This window comes from Pseudorasbora parva, chromosome 13 (assembly GCF_024679245.1).
Source record: "Pseudorasbora parva isolate DD20220531a chromosome 13, ASM2467924v1, whole genome shotgun sequence".
Lineage (NCBI taxonomy): Eukaryota > Metazoa > Chordata > Actinopteri > Cypriniformes > Gobionidae > Pseudorasbora > Pseudorasbora parva.
The window spans coordinates 38,934,982-38,950,546 of NC_090184.1; the positions used below are offsets into that span (position 1 = coordinate 38,934,982).

General features: G+C 37.6%; 1 protein-coding gene across 1 annotated transcript in view; it reads left to right on the forward strand.

The window, feature by feature from the left end:
* The window catches only part of plxna3 (plexin A3), a 220,160-nt gene that overhangs the window by 162,644 nt on the left and 41,951 nt on the right, over positions 1-15,565 (forward strand). Inside the window, exon 10 of the mRNA XM_067414327.1 lies at positions 4,754-4,954. Coding sequence (XP_067270428.1) covers positions 4,754-4,954 — 201 coding nt within the window. The remainder of the gene's footprint in view (positions 1-4,753; positions 4,955-15,565) is intronic.

Genomic DNA, 15,565 nt, shown 5'->3' on the forward strand with positions numbered 1-15,565 from the left:
GCAAGGTTTTTTGCTTGAAAACTTATACAATATTGCCCTCTACTGGTCATTTAAGTGAGAGCATAAGTGTTGAAAAAAAAAAAAAACAGCCAGTGTGATATATAGAATAACCAGCAGGTGGGAGTATAGCCTTATTTATGAACCAGGCACTTGTGTGCTTATTTTGTCTTTTTTAGGCTTTTGCTACGGGAAGACCGTTTGAGATATTCAATAACCGTTCGCATTTTAGCATCTTCCGTATATTTACTTCATGTTGTCCGAGTTTGGAGGAGATTGAATGAATCGCTTTTGAGGAGATGGTAAAAACTCAGAGCTTGTTTTTATGATTTTTCAAGATTGAAACCAAATTATCTGACTTCCTGTTGGTCACAGCTAATGACAGTAAATTAGAAAGTTGTCCGGCTCGAAAAGTACAATATATATACCGAGTTTGGTGAATGTAGATAAAACTAACCCCCCACTTTGGACAAAAGTGACACTTCCTGCTGCCAGTTGGTGGCGCTATAACTTTGACTCACAAAAGTCATATCCATGTGATCGTCCTCTTACAACGAACACACAGCTGAAGTTTCATCAAAATGAATTAATGTATGCAAAAGTTATAACACACTTCCTGTTTCCCTTTTCTCGCCATAAATTCGTCTCTTCGCCACGGCCAAACCGTTTGAGATATCAAAAAGTTGCTCGCAATTTAGCATCCTCAGTGTCTTGACTTCATGCTGACCAAGTTTGGTGCTGATCGGGTGAATCGTCTAGGAGGAGTATCGCAAATTCCAGAGCGTGTGTTTTCCGAACAACCCATAATAGCTCACTTCCTGTTGGGCTGACACATAACTTAGAGCACGAAAGTTGTTTGGCCCGATGAGCTCTATATGTGTACCGAGTTTCATATATGTACGTGAAAGTGTGTTTGATTTATAGACCACGTTTTCAGACCCCACTTTAGGGGGCGCTGTCGAGCCCCCCTGCCACGCCCGGGTCCCAGCCTCAGCCCGGCCCTGATGGCCGCGCATTCTGATGCGTGTGCAAAGTTTCAAGAGTTTTCGAGCATGGGAAAGGCCCCAAAAATGCCCAAATAGTCGGTAAAAAAAATAATAATATATAATAATAATAATAAAAACCCTTAGAAGAACAATAGGGCTCTGCGCCCTTTCAGGGCTTGGGCCCTAATAATCCTTAGAAGAACAATAGGGCTCTTCGCCCTTTCAGGGCTTGGGCCCTAAAAAGAGGTTTATCAAATTGTGTAAGATGAGAAGACTTAAAGACTAAAGAGATATTTTTTTAATCGCAAATATCACACATTTATAAGTTTGTGCTCATAAAAAAAACTTAAAACATATCTTTAAATATGTTAATATATTTTTAATTAGTGCTTGGCAATCGATTAATATATGATATGATATATGATATGATATGATAAATTATACGATATGATAAATGATATGATATGAAGTGTGTACATAATAATTATACACACATATATTGTTTAAACAAACTTTTATTTTGGTTGCGATTTAATCGATTGCCCAATTTTAATATTAAAATGTTTTCCCCAGATAAATGTATCTTTTATTTTTAGATTTTTAATTTAAAACATTTTTTTAAAGACCATCAATCTCCATTGTGTGTGGTGTTGTGGAAAAGTAGATGGCTTGTTTTATCATTTTCAATATATAATTTTATCATTTCGTTTTTAATTATATCATTTGAAACAGAAAATGTGGCATCATATGCTGTTGATATCCATTTAAGGTCTGTAATAATAGTAATAATAATTGTAAAAACATAATTTAATCATGTTTACAGCCTAGTGCCATTGGGTTTATCCACAACATTATGCAAAGTCATGGATGTTCTGTAAGTAATAAGATGTATTAATCATAATAAACAATTCCTCTGTGCGTAATAGTTCATTAGCCTAAACGTAAGCTGTTTACAGGGGCCACCATGGCAACATGGCACATTAATATAGAATTCAATCGATGTGGCTCGTCCAATCAGACGAATTAGTCTGAACTACACATTATATATGCGGTGTTCCAGGCGTGAGTTATGTACTGGTAAACGCTGGCATTACCTCCCTGCTCTTTAGTTAACAAGCTCTTCAGCTTATCTCTAACCTTTAAGCCACGTTCAGCAAACACTCCATCCCTGGCTTGTTTAATTCATAATTAAGTAGTGATTGGAGCTTGTTAATGAGAACAAGCAAACTGACATTAAGAGGGAAGGGGCAGGAAACGTCTTCAGGGTGCAGTTGCCTTTTATTTATGAGGAATATACGCAGGCATTGGATGTTGTTAATAGGTTTGTTAAGTGAAAGGACAAGGGAGGTTTCTAATTGACATTAGTCATGGCCGAAAACAACTGGCCAAACTGTTATGATATTTAAAGACATATGTTGTAAAACTATGGATGGATGGATGGATGGATGGAATGAATAACATCAGATAGAATGACAGATCAATAAATCACCATTTCACAAAACAACTCCTGACCTGCTGCTCGCTCGAGTGGATTTCACAATAATCTCTAGAAAAGTTCTGAAGCACCCCCACAAGAGGCTGATTCAAGGTGATGAAAATGGGACAAATTACAACTGGTGGAGGAGCGCTAACAGATTGCAGTCATAGATATTTAGCACAGGTGATTCTGCTAATGGACTATAATGGGCTTTTCATCAAGTTTGTGCCGTTTAGAATCGGTGCACAGCTGCTCCATCATGTGTGCACTCAAAAGTTTTAGCACATGACATCATTAGTGTTTGATCCAAAACCACCATTTGAAAAATATTTTTTTAAAGCTCTCCTGATAATTCCTCTAACCATAACTAATAATCTTAGACAATAACATGAAACCATACCGGCATGTTTCCGATGCAATTAATAAAGAAAAAACAGATCTGTCTAGCCATCCAATTTTTATATCTGTGTCTGTCTGTCTGTCTGTCCGTCCGTCCGTCCGTCCGTCCGTCCGTCCGTCCATCTTTTCAGTAATCCATCCATCCATCTAGCTATGTTTTTCTCTCTGTATCATCCATCCTTTCATATCTGTTGTTCCATCCATCCATCGGTCTAATAATTTTGCCTTCTTTAACCTTTACTTTTTTCTAGGTAAAAATTAGTTGTGTGAATTTATTTGAATTGCTATTTAAAAATTATTCCTTGCATTAAAATTCCAATTTAAATTCTGCATCATGCTTGCTACCTCAATACAAATACAGTTCTAATTCAGTAATTATAAAGAGTCATTCTAAATTAATAATAAAAATACTGAGTGTATTTGATGCTACATCAGATATGGTCTGATTTTGTGTGTTCTTAGCTGAATTTGTGTGTTGTTACTGATGGTACTGAATTTTGATGAGGAGCTCGCTTCTTGACAGTTCAAAGCGTGTTCCATAAGTGTCTAGAAAGTTTTCATCTGATGTTTACTTCAGATTTAGCAGGTAATCTGGGTTTTTTTTGTTTATTGTTTCAGAAATACCGGTACTGTTTTTTATGTGCTATAGGAAGTAGGCATCCTGTGAAGTGCATAAGGTTTTATGTGGTTCTGAGCCACATATCACGGATACCATTTTAGCAGAGAAACCATTTTCAGTGACTGAGCTGTGTGCTTTCTCATTAAATAAAACCAACTCGAGTTTGGTCTTATCTGAGTCTCTTTTCTGATGCCCGTGGACAGTGTATTTGTTTACGGGCCAGTCGCCTGAAGTAATTTATCATTAGCTCACTGTTGTCATCTTCCGCAGAACTAAAGGTGATTCATCGTACTCATTTTGCAGTATGAAGGCACGCTATCCTTCTCTCACTGCAGTCGCCACCTGTGCGCCCATCGTGCCTCCACAGGGAGTAAATCCTTCCTTACAAACACCCAATATGAAAATGAGATTTATTGTCGCACTGATATGCAAACCTGTGCAGATTGATGGAGGTCCGGGTTAAAGAGTTGCATCATTGTTAGGCGTGCTGCTTTTTGGCGCGGGTAGATGGCGAGCTGGGCGGCTAGCCGCTCTGATTTATGGCTCCTCTGCCTGCAAATTGCTTTTACTGCCACCCTGATTATTGTTCAGTGTTAAATAGATTACAAATCGTCCGGAATATCCTAGGATGCACAACTGGGGTGGAGAAGAGCTGTTTTGCAACCAACACCTCTGTGAACCCGTCAATAAGTGATAAACATCAATCAATGAATGGGTTTTTTTTATAAACAGGAACCTTGTTCCCCCTCTTCAGATTGTGCTTGTTTCTGACCTGCTAATATATCTCGGGATATGTAGTTTTCCATCAGTGCGATCAGAAGTCACATCAATATAAAAAAGCGTCTTTGATAAATGCTGCAATCGGTTACGGGTAGAGTAGACCGTAATGACTCTTCTAGAGCGACTTGACACGCAGGACTAAGGAAGATATTCATTTACCGCTTCATCAGTGTGATCTGCCAAGAAAACCGCGCTTCGTAAAACTAGAGACGGATGCAACTGCTGTGTAATAGGGTTTTTAGCTTCTGATTGCTGGATTTTAAGTTATTCCCACCCTAATGGCCTCAATTTCCTTTCCTAGCATCTCTGCCGTGTTTGTGCTCGACTTTTTGGCAAAGTTTCAGTCGAATAGACGTTATTTATTGTTCTCAAGCTCAATAAACTGGAATCAGTGTCAGTGAAAGTTGAATCGGTTGTGGTATTTATGAGTCAGGATTATTTGTGCTTTGCTCTGATCCTGAATTATAACATATTGTCTTTTTGTGTCATTTTCAGGGCTGCCCACAAATTCTGCCCAGCAGTGACATCCTGGTACCGGCGGGGATCGTTCGGCCAATCACGTTGCGAGCTCGAAACTTGCCCCAGCCTCAGTCTGGACAAAAGAACTACGAGTGCGTCTTTAACATCCAGGGCAAAGTCCAGCGCATTCCCGCGGTCCGCTTCAACAGCTCCTGCATCCAGTGCCAGAACACTTCGGTAAGAGCACTTTCTAAGACAACGACTCTTTCACATACAAACTGCTCTTCAGTTTAGGAACGCATGATGAATAGAGGCTATTAATGCAGGAGAATGGATTTTCTTCATAGCAATGGCTAAATCTGAGGGTTCAGAATTTCTTAAAGGAATAGCCCACAGAAATATAAAAATTGGCATTATTTAATTTTTACCTTGAAGTCAAGTATTATGCGAAATGTCATGATGTTTGTCGTGGTCATACAATTTTTTTAAAGAATGTATTACTTTTATTCTGCAAGCATGCATTCAATTAATTAAAAGTGACAGTAAATATATTTTCATTGTTCAAATAAATGCTGATCTTTTGAACTCTATTAATCAAAGAATCCTGAAAAAAATCAAATCAAAGCAGTTGAGTGGCCATATTATCACATGAGATGTAAACATGGGAGAGATGTTGGCATCCAAAAATAGTTTATACAAGCAGATGTGGACAATGTGCAAATCAATATGGTTCAGAGTATAAATAAAACAACGGTTATTATTAAAAACGGAACTCTTTTCTCTTCAGCAACTGAGACCGGATTTTCATTACAGGCAGCGCTACAATAACCTTTAATTTACTCTAAAACCAATCTGTCCACAATCCACATCTTTCTCGCTCTGACTAAGTGGAGCATACCGTTTTTTTTTTTTTACTTAACTCACATTATGATAAATTAATAAACATGAGTTATAAACAACATCAGTAAATACAGTAGATAAAACCAAAACATTTGTTTGCACAAACATTTCCTTAATTTATCAAAAAATCGTGTTTTTTTAAGGCCACGCCCACAAAACAGGAAATATAAACCAGCAAACCCCCACTTAAATATTATAAAATTCATAAGAACAGTAAGAACACAATAAAAACAGCGATAGAAGCCTTCAAGATCTCTCCTTCACAACGTTTTTTCAACATTGATAATAATAATTGTTTCTCGAGCAGCCCAACATCATATTAGAGTGATTTCTGAAGGATCATGTGGCACTGAAGACTGGAGTAATGATGCTGAAAATTAAGCTTTGATCACAGGGATAAATTACATTTTAAAATATATTAAAATAGAAAAGGGTTATTTTAAATCGTAAAAATATTTCATAATATTTGCTATTTTAACTGTATTTTTGACCAAATAAAAGCTGTTTCGGTGAGCTTAAACTTTTTTAGTTTATTCTAAGCTAAAAACACTTAGTTCTTTCAAAAATATGTGCTCATTAATGTATATTTACTTCTTTCAAGTAATAAAGTATTCTCGTAAGTTTATAATATGCCATTGAAAATACATACGGGTGAGAGGTTCGAATGCCGGTCGCCATGTTGCCCCTCCATCTTGAAAGTACATTAGCCAAAGAGGGACTTACCCATAAATTCAAGCTTCGCCTTTCGCGTTTTAACACTCGATGGCACTGTGTCGAATCTGAAGAGGGGGGTTGCCATGTTAATCTCGGACTAAATCGGCCACCGTAGGAGTTAAAACGAAACCAAAATTGAGAGGAACAGAAACTATTATTCACTGGATGGTCATATACCTTTTCACCGCTAGATGGGGGAAAATATCACACAGTGTAGCTTTAAAGACTCCTTTTGAAAGACATTTAATAAAGTTAACCCCAAAGTTTTAAACACTAAGTGGGGATTTTCAAAATGTAAACTCTAAAATTTGCTGTTTTGTTTTCTTGAGCATGTGAGTTGGAAATGCTGCAGGTATATTTTATTCGCATAAATTACGTTTACAAACTTGAATGGGCAAAATACCTAGATAATCCCAACCTGCGCCATATTTGTTTATCAAAAAGCAAAGACTTGATTTGCATTTGTTTATCACTCAAAGCTTCAGAAAACATGTAGTGTACAAGTCATGTGGACTTATTTTAATGGTGCTTTATGGTAATTTTGTAGCTTAGAATTCCTATGAACAGCCGTTGAATGGGAAATATCTATGTGATAATTGTTTATTTTCTGTGGTAATCAGAAAATGAACAGTGTGCGGGTTCGCAATGACATGAGGGTGAGAAATAATGACAGAATTGTTATTTTTGAGTGAACTATTCCTTTCAATGTATCCTAAATGGCAACAATGTCATTTATTAATCTGCCAATTTTTCCAAGCGTAGCCTCACCCCAGATGGCATTTTGAATAATTGTCATACGAACAGATGCATTGTTTTCTCTCGTTATATTTGGCTTTGTGACATTATTTTTCCATTTAAAAAATTAGCATGAGCTTTAAATCGTCGCTTGTAGGGCAAAGAGCCGGTGATGAATTTGTCTGAAGTGTGCTGAGAAAGCCAAGGTGACTTCTCACTGAATCACTGATCATAAAAAATACGAATCTTTATCCGGGGAAATCGGCAAAGACATCAATTTATAACGCTGAAACTGTTGTTTTCTCAATCCCAGAGAAAAATGAAGCATGTCAAGATGTTGACATTGAGAATGTCTCTCTCTCTCTCTTTTTCTGTCCTTCCTTTGGCTTTCATATGCAGGCGGTACAGGCCGTCTGTGACCCATCTGGTTGTCACAGTAACCTCAGGGAATCTTGTAAGATAATTAGCTAGGCGCTGGATGTGCCTCGTAATTTGGCACGACAGTGTGACCCGGTGAAAAGGAATGCGGTGAACCCGATTTGCCATGCTGGAGGTAGAGTGTGTGCCCTTTGACTTCTGTACCCTGGTGGGGTCAAACGTCAATCCGCTAGCCCGAAATCTGCGACAAGACAATTGATGTCCCGTTGCAATTTAATAATGAGGATCACGTCCGTAGCGTGCGCCCGGTGCCGGATTGATTGTCGTTCTTTCCAGGAATGACACAAGCTGCCGTTCTCGGTTGGAAGGTCTCCTCGCAGGACCCCTGTGCAACTGTTGTCCTTCCATCTGTTTTGACTCATCTCCTCCTGTTCATCAGTCTCTCTGTCTGTGACCCACGACAGCGCTATGCATTTAAATTGGAATTGAAACGTAGCGCCTTGCGCAGTCTAAACACAACCTCGGACCCAAAGGCATTTAGATGCAAAGTGAGTTCTCCAGCCGCCTGTCAGTGATGATGCCGGTGCATATTGACTATATGGAGGGCAACAGGTTTTTTATTTACTTATCGCGGTTGAATATTGACATGGGGATTTCTGTGCAGATTTTATTTATAAAGTCTTGCGAAACCAACAAATTCGCAGCATAACATCTTGTCATAACTAGGTGCGATGCCATAATTTGCCTGTACACACTGACTGCAAAACTGGTGCATACGTGACTCAAATAGATTTTTGCATTTGTTGGAAGTTTTAGTGGTAGGACATTATATACAGTGTTTGTGCAAGTTCTTTTTTTAAATTAAAGTACTGGAAAAATCTTTTTTTTCCTTTATCAAGAGTTTCTTTGGTCCCTGCAGCAAACGGCTAGTGTTGTTACCTTTCCTATTTACTCACCAATGCTCATTTTGACTCTTATTTGAGCCACTGTTTATTTTGAGTACATTTTTAACTCTTTGTATTTGTTGTGCAATCAAGTTTGTTGTTCAGACATTATTTTATTTTTTATTTATTTGTATTTTATTTTTCTAATTACATTTTAAAATTAATACATTTTATTTTTGTTCTACTTTATGTCTTACAATTGGGACTTCATATCTCACAACTCTGACTTTATATCACACAATTCTGACTTTATATCACTCAATTCTGACTTTATATCTCACAATTCTGACTTTATATCACTCAATTCTGACTTTATATCTCACAATTCTGACTTTATATCTCACAATTCTGACTTTATATCACTCAATTCTGACTTTATATCTCACAATTCTGACTTTACATCACACAATTCTGACTTTATATCACACAATTCTGACTTTATATCACACAATTCTGACTTTATATCACACAATTCTGACTTTATATCACACAATTCTGACTTTATATCACTCAATTCTGACTTTATATCACACAATTCTGACTTTATATCTCACCATTCTGACTTTATATCTCACAATTCTGACTTTATATCTCACAATTCTGACTTTATATCTCACAATTCTGACTTTATATCACACAATTCTGACTTTATATCTCACAATTCTGACTTTATATCTCACAATTCTGACTTTATATCTCACAATTCTGACTTTATATCTCACCATTCTGACTTTATATCTCACAATTCTGACTTTATATCACACAAGTCTGACTTTATATCTCACAATTCTGACTTTATATCTCACAATTCTGACTTTATATCACACAATTCTGACTATATCTCACAATTCTGACTTTATATCACACAATTCTGACTTTATATCACACAATTCTGACTTTATATCTCACAATTCTGACTTTATATCTCACTATTCTGACTTTATATCTCACAATTCTGACTTTATATCTCACTATTCTGACTTTATATCACACAATTCTGACTTTATATCTCACTATTCTGACTTTATATCACTCAATTCTGACTTTATATCACTCAATTCTGACTTCATATCACACAATTCTGACTTTATATCTCACAATTCTGACTTTATATCTCACTATTCTGACTTTATATCACACAATTCTGACTTTATATCTCACTATTCTGACTTCATATCACACAATTCTGACTTTATATCTCACTATTCTGACTTTATATCACACAATTCTGACTTTATATCTCACAATTCTGACTTTATATCACTCAATTCTGACTTCATATCACTCAATTCTGACTTTATATCTCACAATTCTGACTTTATATCACATAATTCTGAGGGCTAGATGATAATGTTTTGGGATAGTTATTTGTAGGTTGTGCATGTTTCGTTTCGTTAATCTGAAAGCGAAAACGATTGTATACATTTCTCAGCAACACTAAAAATGCAATGCGTACTTGTGTTGCGTTATGAAGCGCATAAGAAGCAGTTGCGTTCACTAGCATCGTGTGTTTTCCTGGACTGCAGTGTTTCTAGATGAGTTCTTTGTCTCTAGCTCACTGTGATGGGAAACCAAATCCTCACATTCTCACTGTTTCTCCTCATGGGCTCCCATCCCCCCTTGTGTCTCTTATCTCTCAGTCTCTTTGTCTCTCACCTCATTGTGCTATCTGTGTTGGTCTGGGCATGCACAGATTAATTGATCGTGTGATTACCAGTGACACACTAAAGAAAAAGCACATCATCTCTCTCATGACATGCATCTTTCCTGAATAGCAATCGAACATCAGCGAAGGCCTGATAGAGATTACACCGGCTCCCAGGAGAGTGTCATCGTCCGTCCGCCACTCCCTACCTCAGCACGTGTCCTCTCTCTCATGCTTTCGCACGCAACAGCGGGAATCAATCAATATGGCCGTCAAGGCGAATGGCACAGCTTAGTCTTCTGGGAGCTGGCGGCAGGTGACTTTGAGACCGTGGGTCCATGCTAATGAAATTGTGAGTGCCTTCAGAATGGAGACTCTGAATCAATCAGTTTCATCTTCTGTTTACACATCACCTGAGAACGTGTGTGAAACGCTCTGCTGGTTTTTTTTTTTTTTTTTTTGACTCTACTCAAAAAAGGCAATCATATAGCTCTACTCGTATGATAGGTAAAGTAAATAGGAAAAGGATGAGGTTTGAGAGGTCATTGGGTCCGTTATGTCTTCGATTTAGCCTCGTATTTGTGCTCAATCCAGTTTTTGCTGCAATCATTATTTCAGGTGTTTTTCCTTTTTTGTTTTTATTCACAAATATCATAGGTGTGAATGTATTCCTTGTTTGGTTTTAGCTTATATTTTTAACCACATGTACTATGTTTTATGTTTAGTACGCAAATTTTATTCTGAATACAGAACTTTTATAGCATGCTAGTGTGGAATATTAGCAGTTGCTGATGGTTTCCACACCTGTGAGAGTCATAGCAGTTTTTATTGATGCTGGAAAGACCTCACAGTGTTGAAGACAAAGGCACACTAGCTACTGGTGTTGTATTACCGCTAGTTAATCTGCTCTTATCTTGATGTAAGTGGTCTCCCTTAGGGCACGTCTCTCACTCGCACTGGAACTGAGGGGTCATTATTTTTGACAAAAATCAAGTTAACTGGTCCTGCATTCTCCCTAATTTCTTGGCTGTTTCCTGTTCCTGCCTCACCCTAGAATTCAGACAGCTGCCTTTTCAGTATCGCACAATGCTGCTATTGTGTAGCTTCCACATCCCATACATTACAATAGACTTTACTGTACTCAGCAAGTCAAGTAGTGACGGTTACAATAATGAACACAATGCTAATTGTACTAGCTAATAAATGAGTCAATGATTGTGTAGTCATGGTGTGGATGGGAAAGAAATACAATTTCAGAGCTGGTGACCGAGAGGTCCAATTCTTGAGCTAGTCAACCAATGTAATTGTGTTCAAACAATTAATGCTACACTTTAAAAGGAAAGTACAAAATTGGACATTTTGAGAATCAAGTGGCCGTCACTGGGGTGGTACTCTTGGGGATACATTTTTGTACCTCTACATAAAGGAAAACAATGGTATAATTTTACCCTAAGGGCCAGTTGTGTACCTTTTATTGATGCAGTTGTTTTGTTCCCCAAAATTGAGTGTAAATAATAGTGTACTGAAAGTTGATTGGACAAAGCTTACTGACTACTTAGTACTCACTAGTAATGATGATATCAACTAAGCAGCCAAATCATGAGAAAGCAAAGCAAAGATGGTATATATAAATGGACCAATACCGTCCCCCGGAAGTAAGGTGTGCATTTCAAAAAATCTCATTATCAGTTATGAAAGGAACATGTACGCTCATGAAAAAATATAAGTTAGTTGTTCTGGAACTACCTTTTCAGTTGTGTACAACCACAGTTGTTTACTTATTTACCAGTGTTTACTTATTAGCATGTCTCTTATATTTGACTGTATTTTCGGACCACTTTTCTGTTGCGTGTCACTCAAGATTCAGTAATGCACTGCATATATAAACATAGGTTTGATACATCTGCTCGTACAGTACATCTGTCAAACAAAATTTACATATGCTAGTCCACACCAGAACATAATAACCACCTGCTCTCTGTATGTACTTGTTAATTTTAGTCATGAAAAAAGAAGTCTGGACTTAGTGTGCTTTTTGCTTGGCGGAAGCAAAATCCAAAGAAATTCACATTTTTTTCCAAGAAGAGAGAGGTGCGCAAAATACTCCAAATGTGTCCCATGAGCGTAAGTGTTACTAAGCGCCACTGACCCCTTAGCGACAGGCACCGGCCGTGTTACCGGGGAAACGTACCGCCAAAGGCCTTTTTTACACAATGCCCAAGTTCTGAACCAGGCTCTTGATGGAGAGGACCCTCACAAAGAACCCCATTATCCTCGATGCAGGGCAGCGGAAGCTTTTTGAATAAAAACACTTACATGTTATTTTTGTCAGGCATTTTGAACCACCTCACCCTCATTATTCTATTATTCTCATCAAGTGCTCAATCAGCCATTAGCCGCTTTATACCGCACTACCCGAGAGAAATGCGTTTTAACAGTTTTCGACTGACTACGGCCAGAAAAAGTTTTTGTGGTAATTTCAGTTCCTTGTTTCGGTGTAGTCACTGGTGTTCTTCTTGCACCGGTCTCTGTAAAGCCTAAATGCTATTAGGTTGCTGTGTGGAAGCAGGTGGGCATTATTAAAATAAATTGATCAACTAATGCGGCGATCAATCTACTGTATATGTCCCAGGCGTGATGTATCACATTAGCTGCGCCCTGAGCTTCTCGAGTGTTAAGAGGCTCAGCTGCGCTAGAACTTCCAAATGAAGAAATCCCTCCAAGAGTGATCCACCAGAAAAATGCTGTGGTTTGCCTTAGGTCAGCGCATCCGGCCTCATTTATGGTGACACGCGTTGCTTGCGCATCCCCTGGCCCCCTTTCCTTATCCTCCTAGATTTAGGAGAACCACTTGTGCCATTATTTATTTCCAGTGGCTCTCAACCAAACCGAATCACATCATAGTTGGACGGACAGAGACTGTATCTTTTTTATCATAACCCAGAATTCCCCTCTCCCAACCTAGAAATTAGCCCATGACGCAACATTCGCTGAAGTGAATTATATGCTGTTATTACTGGACTGTCGTTAGTAATGGGATAGCTATGATTGCATTATTAGGTTAGTGTAAAGTAATGGCGCACACACAGCGGGCTCATTTTGTTCGTATCATTGATGCTGTTGTGTCTTTTTTCGCTGAGTCTTGTCCAATTTGTAACTTGATTAAATGTACAGGTCCTCCATCATTAAGTTATATTGATTTTCATTCTGTCACTCGAAGACATTGCCATTGACAGGTCAACTGGAGCCAAATGTATCCAGAGAAATGAGGTCTATGAAAACATAGTTTTAACAATAAAATCCTATTAAAGACTAAATACTTAGTTCCACTGAGTTCCACTTGAATTAATTGCAATCACTTAATTTCAAGAGAATGCTGCATTTTCGAGAAGCAGCATTTTTCCCCCCCTGAGTCGATATCTCCAGTTATTCATCATAGCTGCTGCCATAAACGCTAGCACTGTATTAACTTAGCTCCAATAAGTGGATTATTGAGCACACCAATTTTTAAGAGTGGTCTCTTAAAAAACCCATGTGCTGCTAGCAGATATTATAGCCTTTGATTAAACATGCAAACGGGATTGAAATGTACCCCAAGGATGTGAACAAAGCTGAATCAAAAAGGTGGAAACGGCCTTTATTCCTGTGATAGCACCCGTCCGGGGTTGTTTTGCACATTCAGGGCTGCTGATAAATTGAGGATGGTTTTAGAGGTAATATTACCTCGCTGTCATTTGCCAGTCATTTCCAGTGAGGCTTCTGACAGAACCAGGCCAGGCTGTCTACACATAACACGCCGCGATACAGTGGGAAGACAAGCCGGAGGAAAATCAATTCACTTCTGGCAGAGATAAGCGGTATTGTATAGGCAAACACAAAGGCTTCCACCCATTTACACACGGAGGCTAATCTCCTTAAAGCTCAAACCTTTCACTGGAGGAGAAGCAAAAGGCAAGAAAAATATATCACATTGTTGCCCAAAATGTTTTTGTTTGTTTTTTTTACTTTATGTTTATAATATATACCACTTTTTTCTTTTTATATTAATATAGGGAAACTTTAATCATGATAAATCGCCTCCAAAAAAAATGTGTACACTGTGTATAAATATTATGTAGATATAAATGTGTTTAAGAAAAAGTAAGAAAAAAAAAAGAAAAAAAAATTATATATATATATATAGAAAATACATTGCATGTACATAAGATAAGTATCTTATGTACGGAGGCCCAGTAGTGCACAACACAAAGAAATTTAAAAAGCAAACATAAGTACATTTTTAATGTATGTATAATATAAATTATATATATATATATATATATATAAAATTATACACAGTACCCACACATACGTTATGTAAATGAACTTTTGTATTTCAAATCCGATTAATTGTTTGACAGCACTGTATTTGTAATACATTTATGTAAAATATTTAAATAAATATATACAAACTATTTTCTCGCAGATACACTTCTTTAATAATATATAATATAAAAATGTAATATATACGTATATAAACACAGACATACATTATATATTACTTATAATATAGAAATACTCGTTTTTATTTAAGCATACGCTTTATTTTCAGGAAACACAATTAAAGGGAGACTCATTAGATCTCGTTCATTGTCTCGCTATCACCAGACCAAGCTCAATTTAAAATTGAACATTGGTCTGGGGAGTCTGCTCTGTATTTTCTACTGCACAAGAGGCGTGATCAACGAGCATAATTCAAATGACTCTGTATGCAGCTGGACAATCCTTCAACCAATCAGACCACAAGAGGCGTGATAAACGGGCATCAACCCATCAGTTCTCTATCCGTCATCGTGTTTAACCCGCCAGTAGCGCTCCAGGTGGATAAGCCAATCTGCGATTGGTTCCCGCAAAAGTGTAACAGCAGCAGTAGAAATGAATTTACGGGTTTCCAGACTGAGCTGCAGAGCGAAATCAAATCGCCAAAAGATCAGGCTGGGTTTATCCAGTCTAGCTCGTTCATGCATTGTTTATGAGACAATTATTGTGTAAATACAAATAGTCATTCAATTTGAATTGTTTTACAAGCGATTTATACATTCTGCTCTTGTTTCATGAAAATGTCATATTGGATGAAATTAACTACATACATTTAAAATATTTTTTAACTTGTCAAATGCATGATTTTACCGACATATTCTATAGAAATGCACTGTTTGCTGTCTCTACCCTTCATATGCATTTGTGATTTTTGCACCGTTGTATCAAAAGCATTAGTAAATCAGGCCTTTTTCCTTATAGCTTGATTTCATAATAGCTCAACACATTTTAAGATAAGTCAATGATGGTGAAGTCGTGACCTGTGGGACCTGTATGCCTGTTATTGACCCCAATTAAGATGCCCGTGTCCCCAGCAGCTGTGTCTCGTAGAGATCTATGACTGCTGGGTGCCTGGCGTCAACAGGTTGAGTGAGGTTTAGTTCAGCTTTTCACCACCTTTTTCAGAGCTCGCTTGAGTTCCTCCCAGATATTTTCCCCCCAGAACAGCTGCAG